The sequence below is a fragment of the Prunus dulcis genome, chromosome 4, assembly GCF_902201215.1.
Source record: "Prunus dulcis chromosome 4, ALMONDv2, whole genome shotgun sequence".
In the NCBI taxonomy this organism is placed as follows: domain Eukaryota; kingdom Viridiplantae; phylum Streptophyta; class Magnoliopsida; order Rosales; family Rosaceae; genus Prunus; species Prunus dulcis.
In genome coordinates this window covers 3488086-3503357 of record NC_047653.1, presented here as the reverse complement: position 1 = coordinate 3503357, position 15272 = coordinate 3488086, and the positions used below count along the sequence as shown (strand labels likewise).

The 15272-nt window shown below is 38.9% G+C and overlaps 3 protein-coding genes across 4 annotated transcripts; 1 reads left to right on the top strand and 2 right to left on the bottom strand.

Moving 5' to 3' along the window:
• Window positions 1–326: 326 nt before the first annotated feature.
• On the bottom strand, window positions 327–3717 carry LOC117626076 (BES1/BZR1 homolog protein 4-like). Of its 2 annotated transcripts, XM_034357720.1 has the most exons (3): window positions 3222–3717; window positions 695–1443; window positions 327–593 (listed from the first exon to the last, which is right to left on the bottom strand). In XM_034357720.1, exons 1-3 carry the CDS (start codon window positions 3438–3440, stop codon window positions 590–592), a joined length of 972 nt encoding a protein of 323 aa, XP_034213611.1. In that variant the 5' UTR covers window positions 3441–3717; the 3' UTR covers window positions 327–589. The 2 variants fall into 2 exon arrangements, with proteins under 2 accessions (XP_034213611.1, XP_034213610.1); XM_034357719.1 differs by having other exon boundaries at window positions 327–1443.
• A 4474-nt stretch (window positions 3718–8191) lies between these two features.
• LOC117624518 (heat stress transcription factor A-4c-like) lies at window positions 8192–10552 on the top strand. Its single transcript, XM_034355812.1, has 3 exons — window positions 8192–8619; window positions 8799–9314; window positions 9426–10552. Exons 2-3 carry the CDS (start codon window positions 9099–9101, stop codon window positions 10431–10433), a joined length of 1224 nt encoding a protein of 407 aa, XP_034211703.1. The 5' UTR covers window positions 8192–8619; window positions 8799–9098; the 3' UTR covers window positions 10434–10552.
• Window positions 10553–11134: 582 nt separating this feature from the next.
• On the bottom strand, window positions 11135–12678 carry LOC117624517 (transcription repressor OFP5). The gene has a single exon (XM_034355811.1). The coding sequence runs from the start codon at window positions 12481–12483 to the stop codon at window positions 11242–11244; it is 1242 nt and encodes a 413-aa protein (XP_034211702.1). The 5' UTR covers window positions 12484–12678; the 3' UTR covers window positions 11135–11241.
• Between the last annotated feature and the right edge of the window lie 2594 nt (window positions 12679–15272).

Sequence of the window (15272 nt, the reverse complement as noted above, 5' to 3'; positions counted from 1 at the left end):
GAATGATGGAGGAGTTGAAGCTTATAGAGAGCAGAAACAGGATGATAATGACAGATAATGCATATTGCGTTATATATTAGGGGTACATCTCAATCTAATAAAAGGCTTGTCTTCTTACAATTCATACTTATATAAAATGCAATTTTTAGTAATAAAATGGCAGGCATGTTAACCAAACATGCTATTGAGCTGAAGAGGTCAGAACTTGTAGGCAATGAGTTAGTCTTCACTTCCAAAATCAGACTCAATCACAAATCCCAAACAAACAAACAAACAAACCAAGATCATATATGAATCCTTCCAATGTTATGTGGAGAAAAAAAAAATGACAAAGAAGAATAAAATGGAAGAATGAATTTAACAGAAGGGGCAAAACACCACCATGAACTATTTATAATTTAATTTTTAGTGCTCTTTTGTTAAGGAAAAAATAAAAGTAGAAAAAAGAAAAAGAAAACAGCTGCTCCTACTCACTGTACTTCTAACTGACCCACTAAAACACCCTGGGACATGAAGTGGAACTTGGCATGAAGAGAAGGAAGAACCTGCATCAAGGGACCCATAAACGGTTCTCTCCCAATTCATTCTCTCATCTGCAGCACCAACACAAGGTCCTTAACAAACAAAACCAGTAAAGTTGAGGAACTCTTGAAACAGTTGGATCCATTCGCCCACGAATTCGATTCCAACTTACCTGGTTCTAGCGCTTCCAAGAGTTAGTTCAAGATCATCTGATACACATTCCTCAATCCTTTCACCTTCCCATGGTTTCACTAATCCTGATGTGTTACTGCCAAATGCAAACTCCGCTGCGATTCCATCTGACATTGGAACATCTCCACTGTGATCAACACTTGCAGCAACTACTGGCGAACATGTTCCACTTTGCCCTGGAGTCCACATCCGAGACCCTCCACCCGACAAAGCCTCCTTCAAGTTGAAAGGGTTTCTCGAGACAAGGCTGAATGTGGGGGATGATGGGCCACTCTGGGGAATTTGCAGTCCAGCAAGCCATCCTGAATCAGGCAGAACCTGGCGACCGGGGCTTGGTGGGGTGGATGAAGGCAGGAAAGGATAATTCTGCCCTGCCCAGTTTGAGCCAGCCACTGCTTCATCCCAGTCACTTTTGGTTCGAGGAGTTCGGGAAGTTGGGGAGCTCAGTGGTGGAGTGACTGGAGCACTTATGGAACCCCCTTGAATGAAGAGTTGGGGAAGCTTGGATGTAGCAGATGATGAACCTGATGAGAGGGTTTTAAGCCATGGGATGAGAGAATTGGCATCAGCATTGCCGTTTGCATTTGCGGGGTAGCGAGCTGGACTTGGAAATGAAGAAGAGGCAGGACTTGGATTGTAGGATTGACATGGACTTGGCTGGTATGAAGAACATGGACTTGCTGATGTAGATCCTCCCATTATGTCCATGCGATCCACAGGTTTGCATCCCTGCAACAATGAACATATCACCTATTGTGAGACAAAATTATACAAATATTCATCAAAAGTCTGAGATTCTGAATTGGTTTGAACTTCACTTGAGGAAAATCTTAAAGCCTAACCACATGAAAAATGGTGTTGCAAAGATCCTAAGTACTTCAAATGCCGAAACACGCAATTTCCTAGTAGACTGAGAATTGTTACTCTATTTCATCGCTAATAAGAGGAAGCAAGCCAGGGTAAGTTCAGTGTTTTCCTAAGACCTTAGTTGATTAAAGCTGAAAATTTGTCCTTGATTGATTATGCTCTGCTGCTATGTTTTCTTTTATGCTCTGCTGCTATGTTTTCTTTTTCTCTACCAAAACATAGGCTTCTATTTTTTATATAAAAAAGGAGCCTCATTAACTAAAAGAATTGTTTCTCCCAAAACACAACCTGCCTACATAAAATTAGGCCACCCTTAATAGGGGAATGGTGGCAAAAATGTAATTGCACTCAGATTCAGATGAAGACCGAATTAAGAGAGACAATAATGTCAAACAGCGGCTGCGTATTAGTTGTTACGCGGCCCCTCCACGACACGCCATCGCCCAACATGTTCCCTCTCATCACAATCTAAAGCCACACACACGCTTTACCGTCTTAAAGATTGCAATTACAATTTTAACCAAAAAAAGGAATCCAAGGATTTCCAACAAGAAATCATCCTTTCCTCTCATAAACCTCTTTTGGTTGGGCTGCCCCCGATTTTAATCACCAAGCAAAATTTCCACTTTTCAAATAAAAATTAATTCTAAATTTAAAAAGCCTCATTATTATAAATTATAATAAAACCCAAAATTAAAAAAAGAGTAAAACACCGGCCCACAAACCATCATATGCCATGTTCTCAATCCAACGGGAAAGTACTGTGATTGCCCCGTAAATCTCGGAAACAGGCCATAGAATTCCAGAAAAGAAAAAAACAAATAAATAAAAGTCCTTGGTCGTTGTACCCATTGAGCGTCGAAAGACCAAATTGCCCTCGTTGTCTCACGACCGGTTAAGGCGGGTGAAGTGGCAATTTTGGGAATGACGAAACACGGACACAGTAAGTCTTTGAGCAGTAAAAAGAAGAAAAAGAAAGCAGAGAGATAAAGAAAAGGTTTTCACTTTCACGCAAATTTAGCCACGAGCTCAGAAATCGGAAGCAGAGAGAAAAAAAACAGTCAACAGACTGATAAAAGAGAGAGAGAACATTCGGTTGTATTAAATCCAAGTGAAAGTTGGAGGTGGGAAGAATCCCAAATGACGAAAATACCCTCGACAAAGACCCAAATGCCCCCAATTGAGAGTCTCTCATTTCGTTAATCTAGCGGGGGTATTTTGGTCACACGAGAAAGGCTTGCAGGTCTCTGAGTATTGCGTTCATCGTTTTCATAGAAAAGAATCGAACGAATCTCTAAGAGCCTCGTGCTTCGTGCGACCCGCTCGACATTAACGATCTAACGTACGCCGTTAGCTGAGATTATTAAACTCAGAAATTAAGCAAGTAAAACAATCACCAGATTCAATCTGAACCATCGATCACACCGATCGGCGCCAGACTGATTACAAAATCCGCTGCTTAATTAAGCTACCTTAAGCAAGAGTTTCAAAAAGCACAAAAGAAAAATAGGATCGGAAGCGGTGTTTTCAAACGCCACGGCGCATTTTAACATTACCGCAAGCGAATTGAGCAAAAATGGCTTTGGAGAATTTGAGAGAGAGAGAGAGAGAGAGAGCAAGGATGAAGGAACTATATATACCTTTCGGTAAGTGGTGCCGTCTTCTTCGACGGTCCAACCAGCTTCGTTGCAGAGAGCTTTGAGGACTTCGTTGTTGTCGCAGTGCTTCGGTAGCTTGTAGTTTCCGTACATCCTCAGGCCCGAGTAGATCTTCGCGGCGATGGCTCTGCGCCTCCTCTCTCTCTTCTTGTTGTTTTCTCTCTCCTTCCACGTCGGCATTCTCGTTCCCGACGTCATCATTCGGTGGCGATTCTGGTTTTCTCGGGAGCCAAACGGACTAACCCGAACGGAGTGTGACGATCGGTGGCGCGAACCGGCCGGCAAACCGGGAATTGGCGGTTTCTGTTTGGAGAATGGTTTTTAATAATAAAGAGCGAAAAAGGGAGAGAGGAGAGAGAGACAGGGGGGGTTTTGGGGGAGGGTGAGAGCTAAATACAACGGGAGAATGTAATTGCCATTGTTGATTTGGTAAATTACGAGAGTGGCAGTCTCTTCTTTTTATTTGTTTTTGTTGGCTCTGACTCCGGAATCACGGGCCTTAACACGTGTTTAGGCTTTTTAAAAAGGGCGGGGTGGTCCTTCGCGGCCGCTACTTGCGACCAGGTAATGTACAACACTACGATAAAACGGTGTCGTTTTGGATATTTTTTTTTATAGGACTTGATAATAATTGCTTCTGGATCCATGTATTTTCCCTCTGCCAGCCAACCAGCACAAGTGATTATGGGTTAAGGAGAATGGTGGGTAAAATGGGAAATTGGGTATGTAAAGGGAAGGGGGATAAGGTTATGATTAGGCTTGTCATGATAATGGTATCTGTGGACCATCATATTTTTTTTCAAACGGTCGCATTCACTTGACCAGGTTGCCTAATTTTGACAAATCCACCTTGACCTTAATCTTTTTTGGTTCATGCTAATTGGAGTGTTGGACTAGGCTTCTAATTCAACTAATACCAAAACATTAGAGATTAAACTACGAGTGGTGCAAGGGTTTAAGCATAGTTTAGTAGTACTACGCACAATTGTCTAATGTTTGAAAATATCCAAATTTAACTTATCCTTTTCATATTAATTTTAAATGAATAAAATATTTGTTTGCACGCACCGACTAAAGCTATTAATTTAACTGTATTTCTCTTTTTCTTATTAATGGAATTTGTCTAGTTGCTTGTTTACGATATCTAACTATTGATTCACTCATGATTTCCTACTATGTATTCACACAACAATACACCAAATTAATGAAATTGGTTATATGCTTTAATTAGGCTAGGACTATGTGGAGTAGCGTGGCTAATTGTATTACTATAAGCTAGGTGAGAGGTGTAGCTCTAATGAAAAAGTCAAACATGAGAAGGATTGATTGGATTGGAGGAGGGAGTGGACTATGGGACCCAGAGTTGTGATTGCTTGTTTGGGGGTGAGGGGGGAGGTGGGGGCCAGGTAAAGGAGCGGCGGGGCCTGGTTGCATGCCGGCGTGCGGTTGCGGTGGCCACAACACAGCGTGGGGATGTCTCAGGTAGCTGTAGCTACTGCTGCCACTTTTGTCATTTGTCAGTTTGTGTGATGCGTGAGTGTGAGTTTGTTTCTGTGTGTTAGTTGGTACTTGGCCTTTGCCGCACTATCTCTCCCCCTCCTCTTCTTCTCCTTTTGTTGTGTGAAACAGAATGTCATTGTTTTGTTATTTTTAATTAATTATGATACATTAAGTAAGAAATTATCACACCTAATATATTATAACTGATTATAAATAATAAAACAGTGTTATTTTCTTTCTCAATAAATTTGTTGTTCTAATATACTGTAGACTGACTGAGTCTTTATCTGTTGGTTTGAGATCACGTGACTAATGCTGGCGCTGGTTATCTATTTTTAGCGCGCAGAGAAGGGTGGGCTTTTGAGGTGGGGCCCATATGTATCTCCTGCTATGCGCCACCTTCCAAATTATAGCTTCTCATTGATGGAATTGGCAATGTACCCTCCTCCTCCTGCTCACCATCTGTGTCTTTTTGCCTTGTGCTCCCTTTTTTATACAATGGTTCATTTCCTATTTCTTCGGTGTGGACCCCAGGTGGTTTCTGCCCACTTTGTAACTCAGGTGTGCTTCATAAACTCATAGACATTCAATACTTTATTGTTACATAAGTCCTTACCTCATCACATATATATAAATGCTTGCATTCACAATCTTACAAGTCTTATCAAAGATTATTTGTCACACAATTTGTGTTGTGACTCATAATGGTTTGATTGCTAATATTATATGCAATTTAACATTATAACATAACAACTCATTCCTCACTTCATAATAAAACTTACAAAAGATGAGTTTAGTCTCAATTAATCGGTAGCATTCGTAGAGCTTTCATGCTCGATCATTAGCATATGGCTTTTTTGTGTGCTATTTATAGATGATATATTGTTAACGAGAAAAATAATATATTGGGTTCGTAACTTCATAATACGTAGACTCTATATTTATTATATAGTGAATTCTTAATTATTAAGTTTGAATTCCGTTGTAGTTGTGCATATTAAATAGTGAGGAAGACTTTACACAGGACTTCACAATTTAGTGTCTTATGTTGTTTATAGATTTGTGTATTATTGGAACTTATAGCATTACTCTTTATTTTATTGGGCTTGAAGTAGGGATGATAATGGGTCGAATTCGAGGTGGGTATGCCATTCTCATTCCCATTCTCGTTAAGCTTTTTTCCCCTATCTCCGTCTTCATACCTGCAATATTCATATCGGGAATTCCTCATCTCCACTTTCGTTGGGAAATGAATTCCGCGACCCACCCCATTAAGGAAGAAAAAATCAATATAAAATTGTCATCTTTGCTTGAAGGGCACCATGTTTCAGTGAAATAACCAAATTTAGGATATTAGAATTTGATGTGATTTGTATGTTGCAATTTTAATAAATTGTAAGGTGGGACAAGCAAGCTGCAATGTTTTGGTAGCTTGCTCTTTGGTTACAAATTACAACATCGCATAAGATAAGATATTATTATTGAAAGATTGTGAGCAGTGAGCCCCCCATATATTTAATAACACGACGGGTCGTCCATCGCCCCAAAATTCAACCAACTACACGTGCGCCGCGGACTCAACCAGCGTATCAAACCCGATTGGAGGCCGTGGCATTGGGTCCGCCACTGATTTGAATTTGATTTTTTTCGTTTCTTTTTTTTAATTGACAAGTGTACAAGAGGAGGAGAGAGTTGCTTTTGTGTAATGCTGCTGCTGCCCCATGGTGCGTGGCACCGATTGTGGATTCGTGGGATATGATATGGTATGGTATAGTGGCGGTGGTGGTGGTGGTGGGGACCACCGTCCTATATATAACGTTAATCATGTCAGTCCCATCGGTGGGCCCATGTGATGCCCGATATGCCCGCCACCCACGAGGCACCAGAGACACTGTTTCATTTCTTCAATTTCAGCTCTCCATAATTCTCTTTATTGGTACACTCTTTTGCTTTGTGCTATGTATTCTATCTTGGATTTTACTAAGTTGAAAGTTACAAAATCGTGAGTGATTTCTGATCGTTGATGAGATACAAGCTTTAAGTATATTAAAAAAATTATATAACTTGATTTTTTCGGTTGTTATTTTATTATTTTATTAATATGACTATTAAATCTAAAATTAAACACGTGCAAATTATGAAACATAAATGATTCAAATATCCGAAATAACTTGGATATTGAGTGAAGAACATAAGAAGAAAATTAGGTGAAATGTTTTATCTTTTGACGTAATCTATATACCTAAATTTCTTTTTGATGTATTGAGAAAAGGCGAGTTTTGCATCAAAATTATGCAATAAAGAATAAATTGTAAAGAATATGTAGTTTCGTTGGTTAAGAACATTTAAATTTACGAGGTTCTATCTTTTGCATCATCCCCTTCGCATGTATAAAAAAGAAAAAATTAATTAATTTGCCTTCTCAAAATGAGTGTAAGATATTATTCTGCGCGGGAAACTGGTGGTTACTTACTGGTCCATAGGCTCTGCCTCATCTTTTTGAACGTTCTTAAGCCCAAGTCCTAACCATTAAGCCATAGGTGGGCTGGAATTTTGTCCAAGTCAAACCCCTTTCTGGGCCATATTTAATCCCTAGCGTGAAAGTAAAACGTAAAATATCATATAATCTTGAGAAATTAATTTGCGTAAAGTAGTTACATTTTATAGACATTATTTTATTTTTAGAATTTTAACCACTCTCCATAGGTTCCAAATCAATGAAGTTGAGCCTGCAGAACAAAAGAGAACTCTCAGACGTGTCAAACCTGTATCCAACTAGGGTCCCGCTTATCTTTAAACTATAATTGCTCCTAAATTAGGTATAATTAGGTCGATTGAGTAGCTCGATTATGCAAATATTTGGATTAGTTATTGTCATTTTTGTATGCTTAAACTCCTAAAAGTCAAAGTGACCGCTAATCCCCGTGCGATTAGAGAGGGACAAAGTATACTTTAAAATTAAATCACAAAATACTCTATGTTTTATAGGACACATCGTCAAATATTTCCCCATAAATACAAAAATATCACCTACCCTAAAGTCGCATTTAAATAAAAAGTACACACATATTCATACTTATCCAACAAAACGTGTTGTGGCGTAACGCGATATCGTCAAACCACGTGTACGGTAGACGTTACACGATGCTTACCTTTCCTTTAAAAAACCGCCTCCCGTGGTGCTTTTGATTAAACAAACTCGGCCTTACGCATCCCCAATTGGTTGCAGATCCCTTGAATGTAGCACCACCAAAGCATACACGTCACCGTACCTTCCCATACATAAACGACAACAGAGACAATGTCGTCTCCAAGTCCATTAGTCCATTTCAGATTGAAGGATAAAGCTAACCTAATCCGAATATTCGAAATAATTAAAAAGGAAAAAAAGAAAAATATTTTATTGTATTTATTCTTTATGGTAATATAAAATTCCGTGGGAAATAAAATTCTTTACGCGTTCCGAGAACCAGGATCCCAAAATATTCGAAAATTCAGAAGCGAAAACGAATCGTTTTGGGGTTTCGGGGTCGTCGACTGGTGACCTTTGCTTGCGAAGCCAATCAGCCGTCTCTTCTCTGCAACTTCTCTAGTTCCTGTCCCTTTCTATTCTTATCAATTTCTTGTTGCTTTTGCTCCAAGCTTTCTGTTTTTCTCTCTCTCTCTCTCTGTTTTTTTCTTCTTTGATTTTCAAAATTTCTGACTTTGAAATGGGAACTGAATTGTAGTCTGTGGAACTGTTGCAACAAGCAAACGACTCGTCAAAAATGCGACTTTGGTTTCTTGAACTTCTCCAACTAGAAACAAATATGTGGTTTTTTTGGGGTATAATATTGCGGTAACCGCCAATTATTGTGTGTCTAGGACTTCGATTATTACGGTAGGTTTGGGGCACACGCTTAGTTGAAATTATCAGGGGATTTATGGTCAATTGCCTTCCATTTTCTTTGGGTTTTGACTGAACCCAGACTTCTGGCCATCAGCTAATTAATTACAGTTTTCCAGTCTTCCATTGGTTTATTTTTATTTTATTAATTTGGTTCAATTTCAAAACCCCAGGTGGAAAATCAATGGGTTTTCAATTGGGTTCCCCTAATTCCTTGGAAAGGTAAGGCCTTCACAGGTGGGAATTCAAAGGCTTTTCAAGCGGGATCTTGGGTTCCCTTAATTCCTTGCAAAGTTTCGGTTTTTGGGTTGAAAGAGTGGAAATTTGAGGTTTCTGGATTGAATTCTTGGTCCTGCATATACAGGACAGCTTGAAGGAGTTAATTTGCCTGTGATTTTGGAGTTTTGAGAAGTGGTTGATGATTTAATACTGGGTTTCGGATTTGGGTTGGTGATTTTGGGGGATTGATTAGGATGGATGAAGTTCAAGGTGGCGCCAGCTCGTTGCCGCCTTTCCTTTCCAAGACCTATGATATGGTGGATGATGCTTCAACCGATTCAATTGTGTCTTGGAGTGCCAGTAACAAGAGCTTTATTGTTTGGAACCCGCCGGAGTTTGCCAGAGATTTGCTGCCAAAGTTCTTCAAGCACAACAACTTCTCTAGCTTCATCAGGCAGCTCAATACATACGTAAGTCAATCAAGTTTCTACTTTCATTCAGCTTCAGTTGTTTTTACATTGGTATTTATCATATCTTTATAGTTTTTTAGTTCCTTAATTTGATTTAAATGCTTACAATAGGGTTTTAGAAAAATTGATCCGGAACAATGGGAATTTGCCAATGACGATTTTATCAGAGGTCAGCCACACCTTATGAAGAATATCCATAGACGAAAGCCGGTTCATAGTCACTCTTTGCAGAATCTCCAAGTCCAGGGGAATGGGACTTCCTTATCCGAATCTGAAAGGCAGAGCATGAAGGATGAAATCGAGAGGCTTAAACATGAGAAAGAACGCCTTGGGGTGGAGTTACAGCGGCATGAGCAGGAGCGGCAGGGATTGGAGTTGCAAATCCAGTTCTTGAAGGAACGTTTGCAACACATGGAAAGGCAGCAGCAAACCATGGCCGGTTTCGTGGCCCGGGTTTTGCAGAAACCCGGGATTGCCTCCAATCCTGTTCCGCAATTGGAAATCCATGGGCGAAAGAGAAGGTTGCCAAGAATCGGTTGGTCTTATGATGAAGCGAGCAATGGAAATAATCAGGTGGCAAGTTCACAAGCTGGTATTAGAGAAAATGCGGATATGGAAAAGTTGGAGCAGTTGGAGTCATTCCTAACATTTTGGGAAGATACCATTTTTGATGTTGGAGAGACTCATATTCAGGTTGTTTCAAACGTGGAGTTGGATGAGTCTACAAGTTGTGTCGAAAGCGCAGTTATATCTTCAATACAACTTAATGTTGACGCTCAGCCTAAATCCCCGGGAATTGACATGAATTCTGAACCTGATGTAGTTGTTGCTCCTGAGCCTGCTGCAACTGTACCTCCTGAGCCTACTTCCTCAAAAGAACAAACATCTGGAATCACTGCTTCCGCGCCAACTGGCGTGAATGACGTATTCTGGGAACACTTCTTGACTGAGAATCCTGGTTCAGTGGAAGCTCAGGAAGTTCAGTTGGAAAAAAGGGATACTGATGGTAGAAAGAACGAAAGCAAACCTGCTGATCATGGCAAGTTGTGGTGGAATATGAGGAATGTAAATAACCTTACAGAACAAATGGGGCATCTTACTCCAGTAGAGAAAACGTGATACTAGTTATTTTATTTGGGATTTTGATGCCCAGTGGCTCACATGTTACATGCTCTTAGGCATAAATGTTTTGTTCTGGTTATAAATATATCTTCTATGTTTGAGTTCATCTTTCCCTTGATTCCATCTTTACTAAAATCTTGTTTTTTAGTATATGCTTGTTACTATTCTTATATCGTGAAAATCAAATAATAACATTTCATTGCTTTTTTTTTTTTTGGGTCCAAAACCCACATGCTTTTCCTTCTAATCTCATCCTCCTTTGCTACAATAGGGCTTTGTTTACTGGGGCAATGAGTTAATGCAAGGTCTGGCAGCTTGCACAATTTGCTTGAATTTGGAATGTTACAGAACTTGCATACTGTTAACCAGTTGCTCCAGGTCCTCTATTCGGCAAAGGCTCCATGGTCCACCCGACTATTTGTGGAAAATTATTTAATTCCGAACTCATATATTTCATGGTTTTTGTTTTTTGCACCCTTTTGCGTTCCTAATATTGATAAAGTCTTGACTCTTGTGGTTATAGGTTCCTCTCAATCAAGTGACATTTTACTATTGATTTGATCGTCTGTATGGATTTTTGTGGGTTCGAAGATTGAAACTGGGTTTGCCACCTTAGCTATTTCCTCACATTTGTGCATCTTGTACACATTGTAATCCTGCATTGTCATCGGTTGCTAAACTTCACAAATTTGAAGCGATAAGATCAAAGCTAGAAGTGCAGAGTTCATGCATTTAGAAACATAACAGTTATATCTACCACATTACAATTTGATTACAAGTTTGGCTATAATTAGCTAAAGAGAAATCAGTCACTGCTACATTGTTCGTTCTGTAATTCAGAACTGAAACTGGCCTGATTCAAGTCGAACCATACCTGCCGGAATACCTTGACAATGAGATCATGGTATTCATCAGAATTCAGGGTCAGATAACAAGCTAAGAGCTCTTCCAGATCCTCTGGCTGGGTTATCTTTTTCTCCACAATCATCTCAACCATGGAATCTCTGAAGTCCTGTTGTGGGTCAAATGAGCACTTTACCACTGCAAAGCTATTCAAGCCTGTTCTTACCTGCTGCACTGCTCCCTCCTTAGCCACCCTTTTCATCTTCATTTTCGCTTTCGTCATGTTTTCAAGAGCTTTAATTTTACAGATTTCAACCCTTGAAGCTGTTCTTGGAGAACAAACTCTGACTTTGCAACTCCGTTTTGTTCTTCTCCTCTGTAATTCCCTGCTTATGTAGAGAGATTTCCTATGTTTCTCACTCTTTGACTTCACCTCTTGTATTTTCCGTTCTTTCAATTTTTGCCAATCTGAAGTCTGTTTTTCTTCAGAAGGCTCTTCAGTCTCCAAGTTCAAAGCTTCTTCTTGAATTGTTTTTAGACTTGAATTTCTTGAATTCAGTGAAGATACATACTGATGTTTTCTTGCATCAGTCTCAGTTGCCCAAAATTTTCTTGCCGCTAACATTTCCACCTCATCACTTTCTACTGTTTCTGTTGATGTCTCTGCTTTATCTGCATCTCTTTCTAATTTCAACAACTTCTTTCCTTCAAGTTCTCTGTTTTCCTTCCTCAATTTCCACTCTTTAGCATTCCCACTTTTCTGCATGCCCTTCAACTTCTGAGACAAATATCTTCCCTTCACTATTCTATCACTTGTTTGACAGCTTCCACGACTGGAGGGCTGAACTTCAAACTCATCATCTGAATCAAACCAAACCGATCTCAAAACCCCTCTGTTTTTCTTCCCTTCAGCACTATCTTCGCCAAAAGATAGTCTCCAAAATGCATCATCATCATCATCAACTACACCATAGAATCTTCCACCACCCTTAGCAGCAGCACACCTTGGTGAACCCAAAGATGGAGAATTCTGCTTCCCTTTTCTATTTACTTTACTGGGTTTTGGTTCTGAATTGCCCCTCTTCTGCTTGAACTTTGAAAGCCATGAAGAGGGAAAAACATGAGAAATCAAGAAAGGCTGAGAAGAAGAAGATGATGAAGAGGAAATAGGTGGAGGCCTTTTCTTTTTGCTACCCCACTTCATAATTTGACACTGACTATCTGAAATTCCCTTGTGTTGGGATGAGGAGAATTGTTCAAGAATTTTGGACTGCTTGCAATTGCAGAGAAGGAAATGGCTTGGAACTGAGAGGAAGATGGATAATGAATGATGAAGTGAGACTCTAGCAGCAGCAACAGCAGAAGCTAGAGGGGCAGTTAGGCTGTTAATAGGAACGTGGGTCGTCTTACTGGTTTTGTGTTGTGTTTTTCAAAAGAAAGGCCCGCCCTAAATCTTGTGACCACTCACGCACTTTTTCCTACTTTTTTGCCTTATAATTGGAAAAGCTATGTGCCCCATCATTATAGGACCTCTATTACATAGTAGCCCCACAAATTCGAGTAGCTTCTCATTAATAAAAACTGCACCCTCTTCAATCTTCTGTTCTTTTGGACAGAACAAAATCAAGCCAATTCATTAATTGAGACTACGTAGAATGTATGTCAAGGATAGGATGTCTAGGAGTAGCTCACTTTCGTGTCATTGTCTGAGTTTTAAAACACCTATTAGGCTTGAAGATGGAGTCAAGCTGCAAATGATCAATTAGTGTAGTGGTTTAGAACAAATGCTCTTTCTAGGAGATTCTGAGTTCGAGTTCTAAAATCTGTGTAGTGTATATGAGTTTAATATACTATTACCCATCTCAATAAAAAAGTACCCCAAAATAAAAAGATGGGATGCAAGCTTCTTCAATTACATAATGGAATGGTCCTTACAATTTATATTTTCAAGGTTTTATGTGTTTTGCTTGTTTGGAGCACAGATAACAAAGAGGTCTCGGGTATGTATACATGGTCCTTTTTGGTCATATTCACTGTGTAGATATAAAATCTATGGGAGCCCTTTTGCCTTTTGTGCTTTGTCTTTGGTCCTGAATTTTGTCTTTCTACTTTGGTCAAAAAGACTAGGATAGTGGGCCAGAGTAGTTGAATGTAAAAGAGCTGTGAATTAATTGGGTTGGGCTGATCAGAAAGTTGGGGCCTTAGAAATTTTGTGCAAAAGCCCAATTTAGAATGCAAATGAATTAATTAAGCTAATACAACAAGGATAAAGACAGCTTAATTGTAAATTTAGGGGTTTGAAGAAGAATAATTGTTGTATAAGATTAAGGCAGAAAATTAAGTTGCAAAGGAGGTGAGATTAAGGCACGACCGGAGGTTGATGGAAGTAATCAAGGGTTGATAGAGAGTTGATGAAAAGATTTAAGGGAAATTAACATCAATTACCAGAGAATTTTTTAGAGCACATAGTTATATCATAATTAGCATGAATTTGGTTCCTTTTATTTTTCTTTTAGAAATTCTGGGATTGCATTCATAATTTAGCAAAAAAAGTCATTAGTCACAAATGGCCAATACAAGCTAATCACAAAGCGCCATTATAATGACGAAACGATGTTACATAAAAATTAAGACAATCTAGTACATTTCCACTAACGATAACGCATGATTGAAGAAACTTTGGCATAGGCATTCCGACTAAGATTGCAAACTCAGAACAACCAAAAAAGATAAAGCTTGAAAAAACCAAGTCATAAAAATACAAATAAAACTCTCACAAAACATGAATTTGGTTTCTTTTAAATGTCTGTCTCATGCAAAATGGATTTTTGACAGAAGGGTTCTACAGGTTTTTTAGAAACTTAAACGTTGCAATTATTAGTCGTTTTGAATTTAGATTAATGATTAAGTCATATCCAAAGGCTTGCGTGTGAATAAAGGCATGAGAGGAGAAAGGGTCCATTTTCAAAGTCATCCAAATCAAAGGTATGGGGTGTAAAGGGGACATATCCTCCTAACTGGATGGTGCTCTTCCTTCAGCTCCTGTAAATCTTGCTCATGAAGGAACTAGTTTTGGTCATATGTGCACCAACCTTGATAGGTCATCATTACAACTTGGTCCAACAATCCAGATTTGAGGTTGTCCTGTCCTGTCTGTTGCAGGACAGGACCCAAAATGAGACAGACTCAACTCAAGAATTGGCTGTCATCGCAAAACCAACATCAGACACACAGTTTATGAAGTTGGTTTCTTTCCCTTGACTAATTTACAACCAAAAACCAACCTTTACTTGAAATGGTATATGTGGTCCTAATTTCCAATCTTCCTAAAATGAAATTTATGATGTTAGTTTGTTTTGTTACTTCTTCAAATGATAATTTCTGAGTCTGCGTTCTTTGGAAAACGGTTGTTTTCTTTTCCTTCTCAAACCCTGTTTTTGGTGTCGTGGGAAAAAGAAATTAGGAGAGTGGTTTTGTTTGCGGGGAAAAATCGGTTTGTCCGTTTCTTTTTTTCTGGTGGGAAAGTCAGTTCAAGGAATTAATTGCCAATTTGACACAATATGAAAGAGAATGTGCACCAAACTCACTAATAATAACCCATGAGGGTGCTGTGGTCTATTTGTAATTTAACAGATAAAAATAAAAATCGATGATATGACAAATGACATCTCATTAGGGACTCAAATTTAGTGTATAAATTTGATTTCCGTAGCATTATCCATATTTTATTCCCGTAATCTTTGCATGATGATTTCTGAAAATTTTCTTATCACCGTATAGTATCCTATAAAATCTCAATCTCATAACTAAATTAATGCAACATAGATGATATAATTATCACATTGGTTACAACATGATAATATATATACAACTGTCACAAAGGATACCTTCCATGAGAATGAGAGCCGCACATTATTAAACCTCCTTAAACAAAGCATAAGTATTTAATAAGAGTATGATCCATGCAAACTGGAAATCTAAAATCTTGTTCAC

Excerpts from the sequence above, each read along its gene's own strand:
- LOC117626076 (XM_034357719.1), bottom strand. The coding sequence starts at position 3,440 with ATGATGACGTCGGGAACGAGAATGCCGACGTGGAAGGAGAGAGAAAAC. Across the intron at positions 1,444-3,221 it reads ACGGCACCACTTACCGAAAG|GGATGCAAACCTGTGGATCG; the intron begins GTATATATAGTT and ends TCATTGTTGCAG.
- LOC117624518 (XM_034355812.1), top strand. The coding sequence starts at position 9,099 with ATGGATGAAGTTCAAGGTGGCGCCAGCTCGTTGCCGCCTTTCCTTTCC. Across the intron at positions 9,315-9,425 it reads TCAGGCAGCTCAATACATAC|GGTTTTAGAAAAATTGATCC; the intron begins GTAAGTCAATCA and ends TGCTTACAATAG.
- LOC117624517 (XM_034355811.1), bottom strand. The coding sequence starts at position 12,483 with ATGAAGTGGGGTAGCAAAAAGAAAAGGCCTCCACCTATTTCCTCTTCA.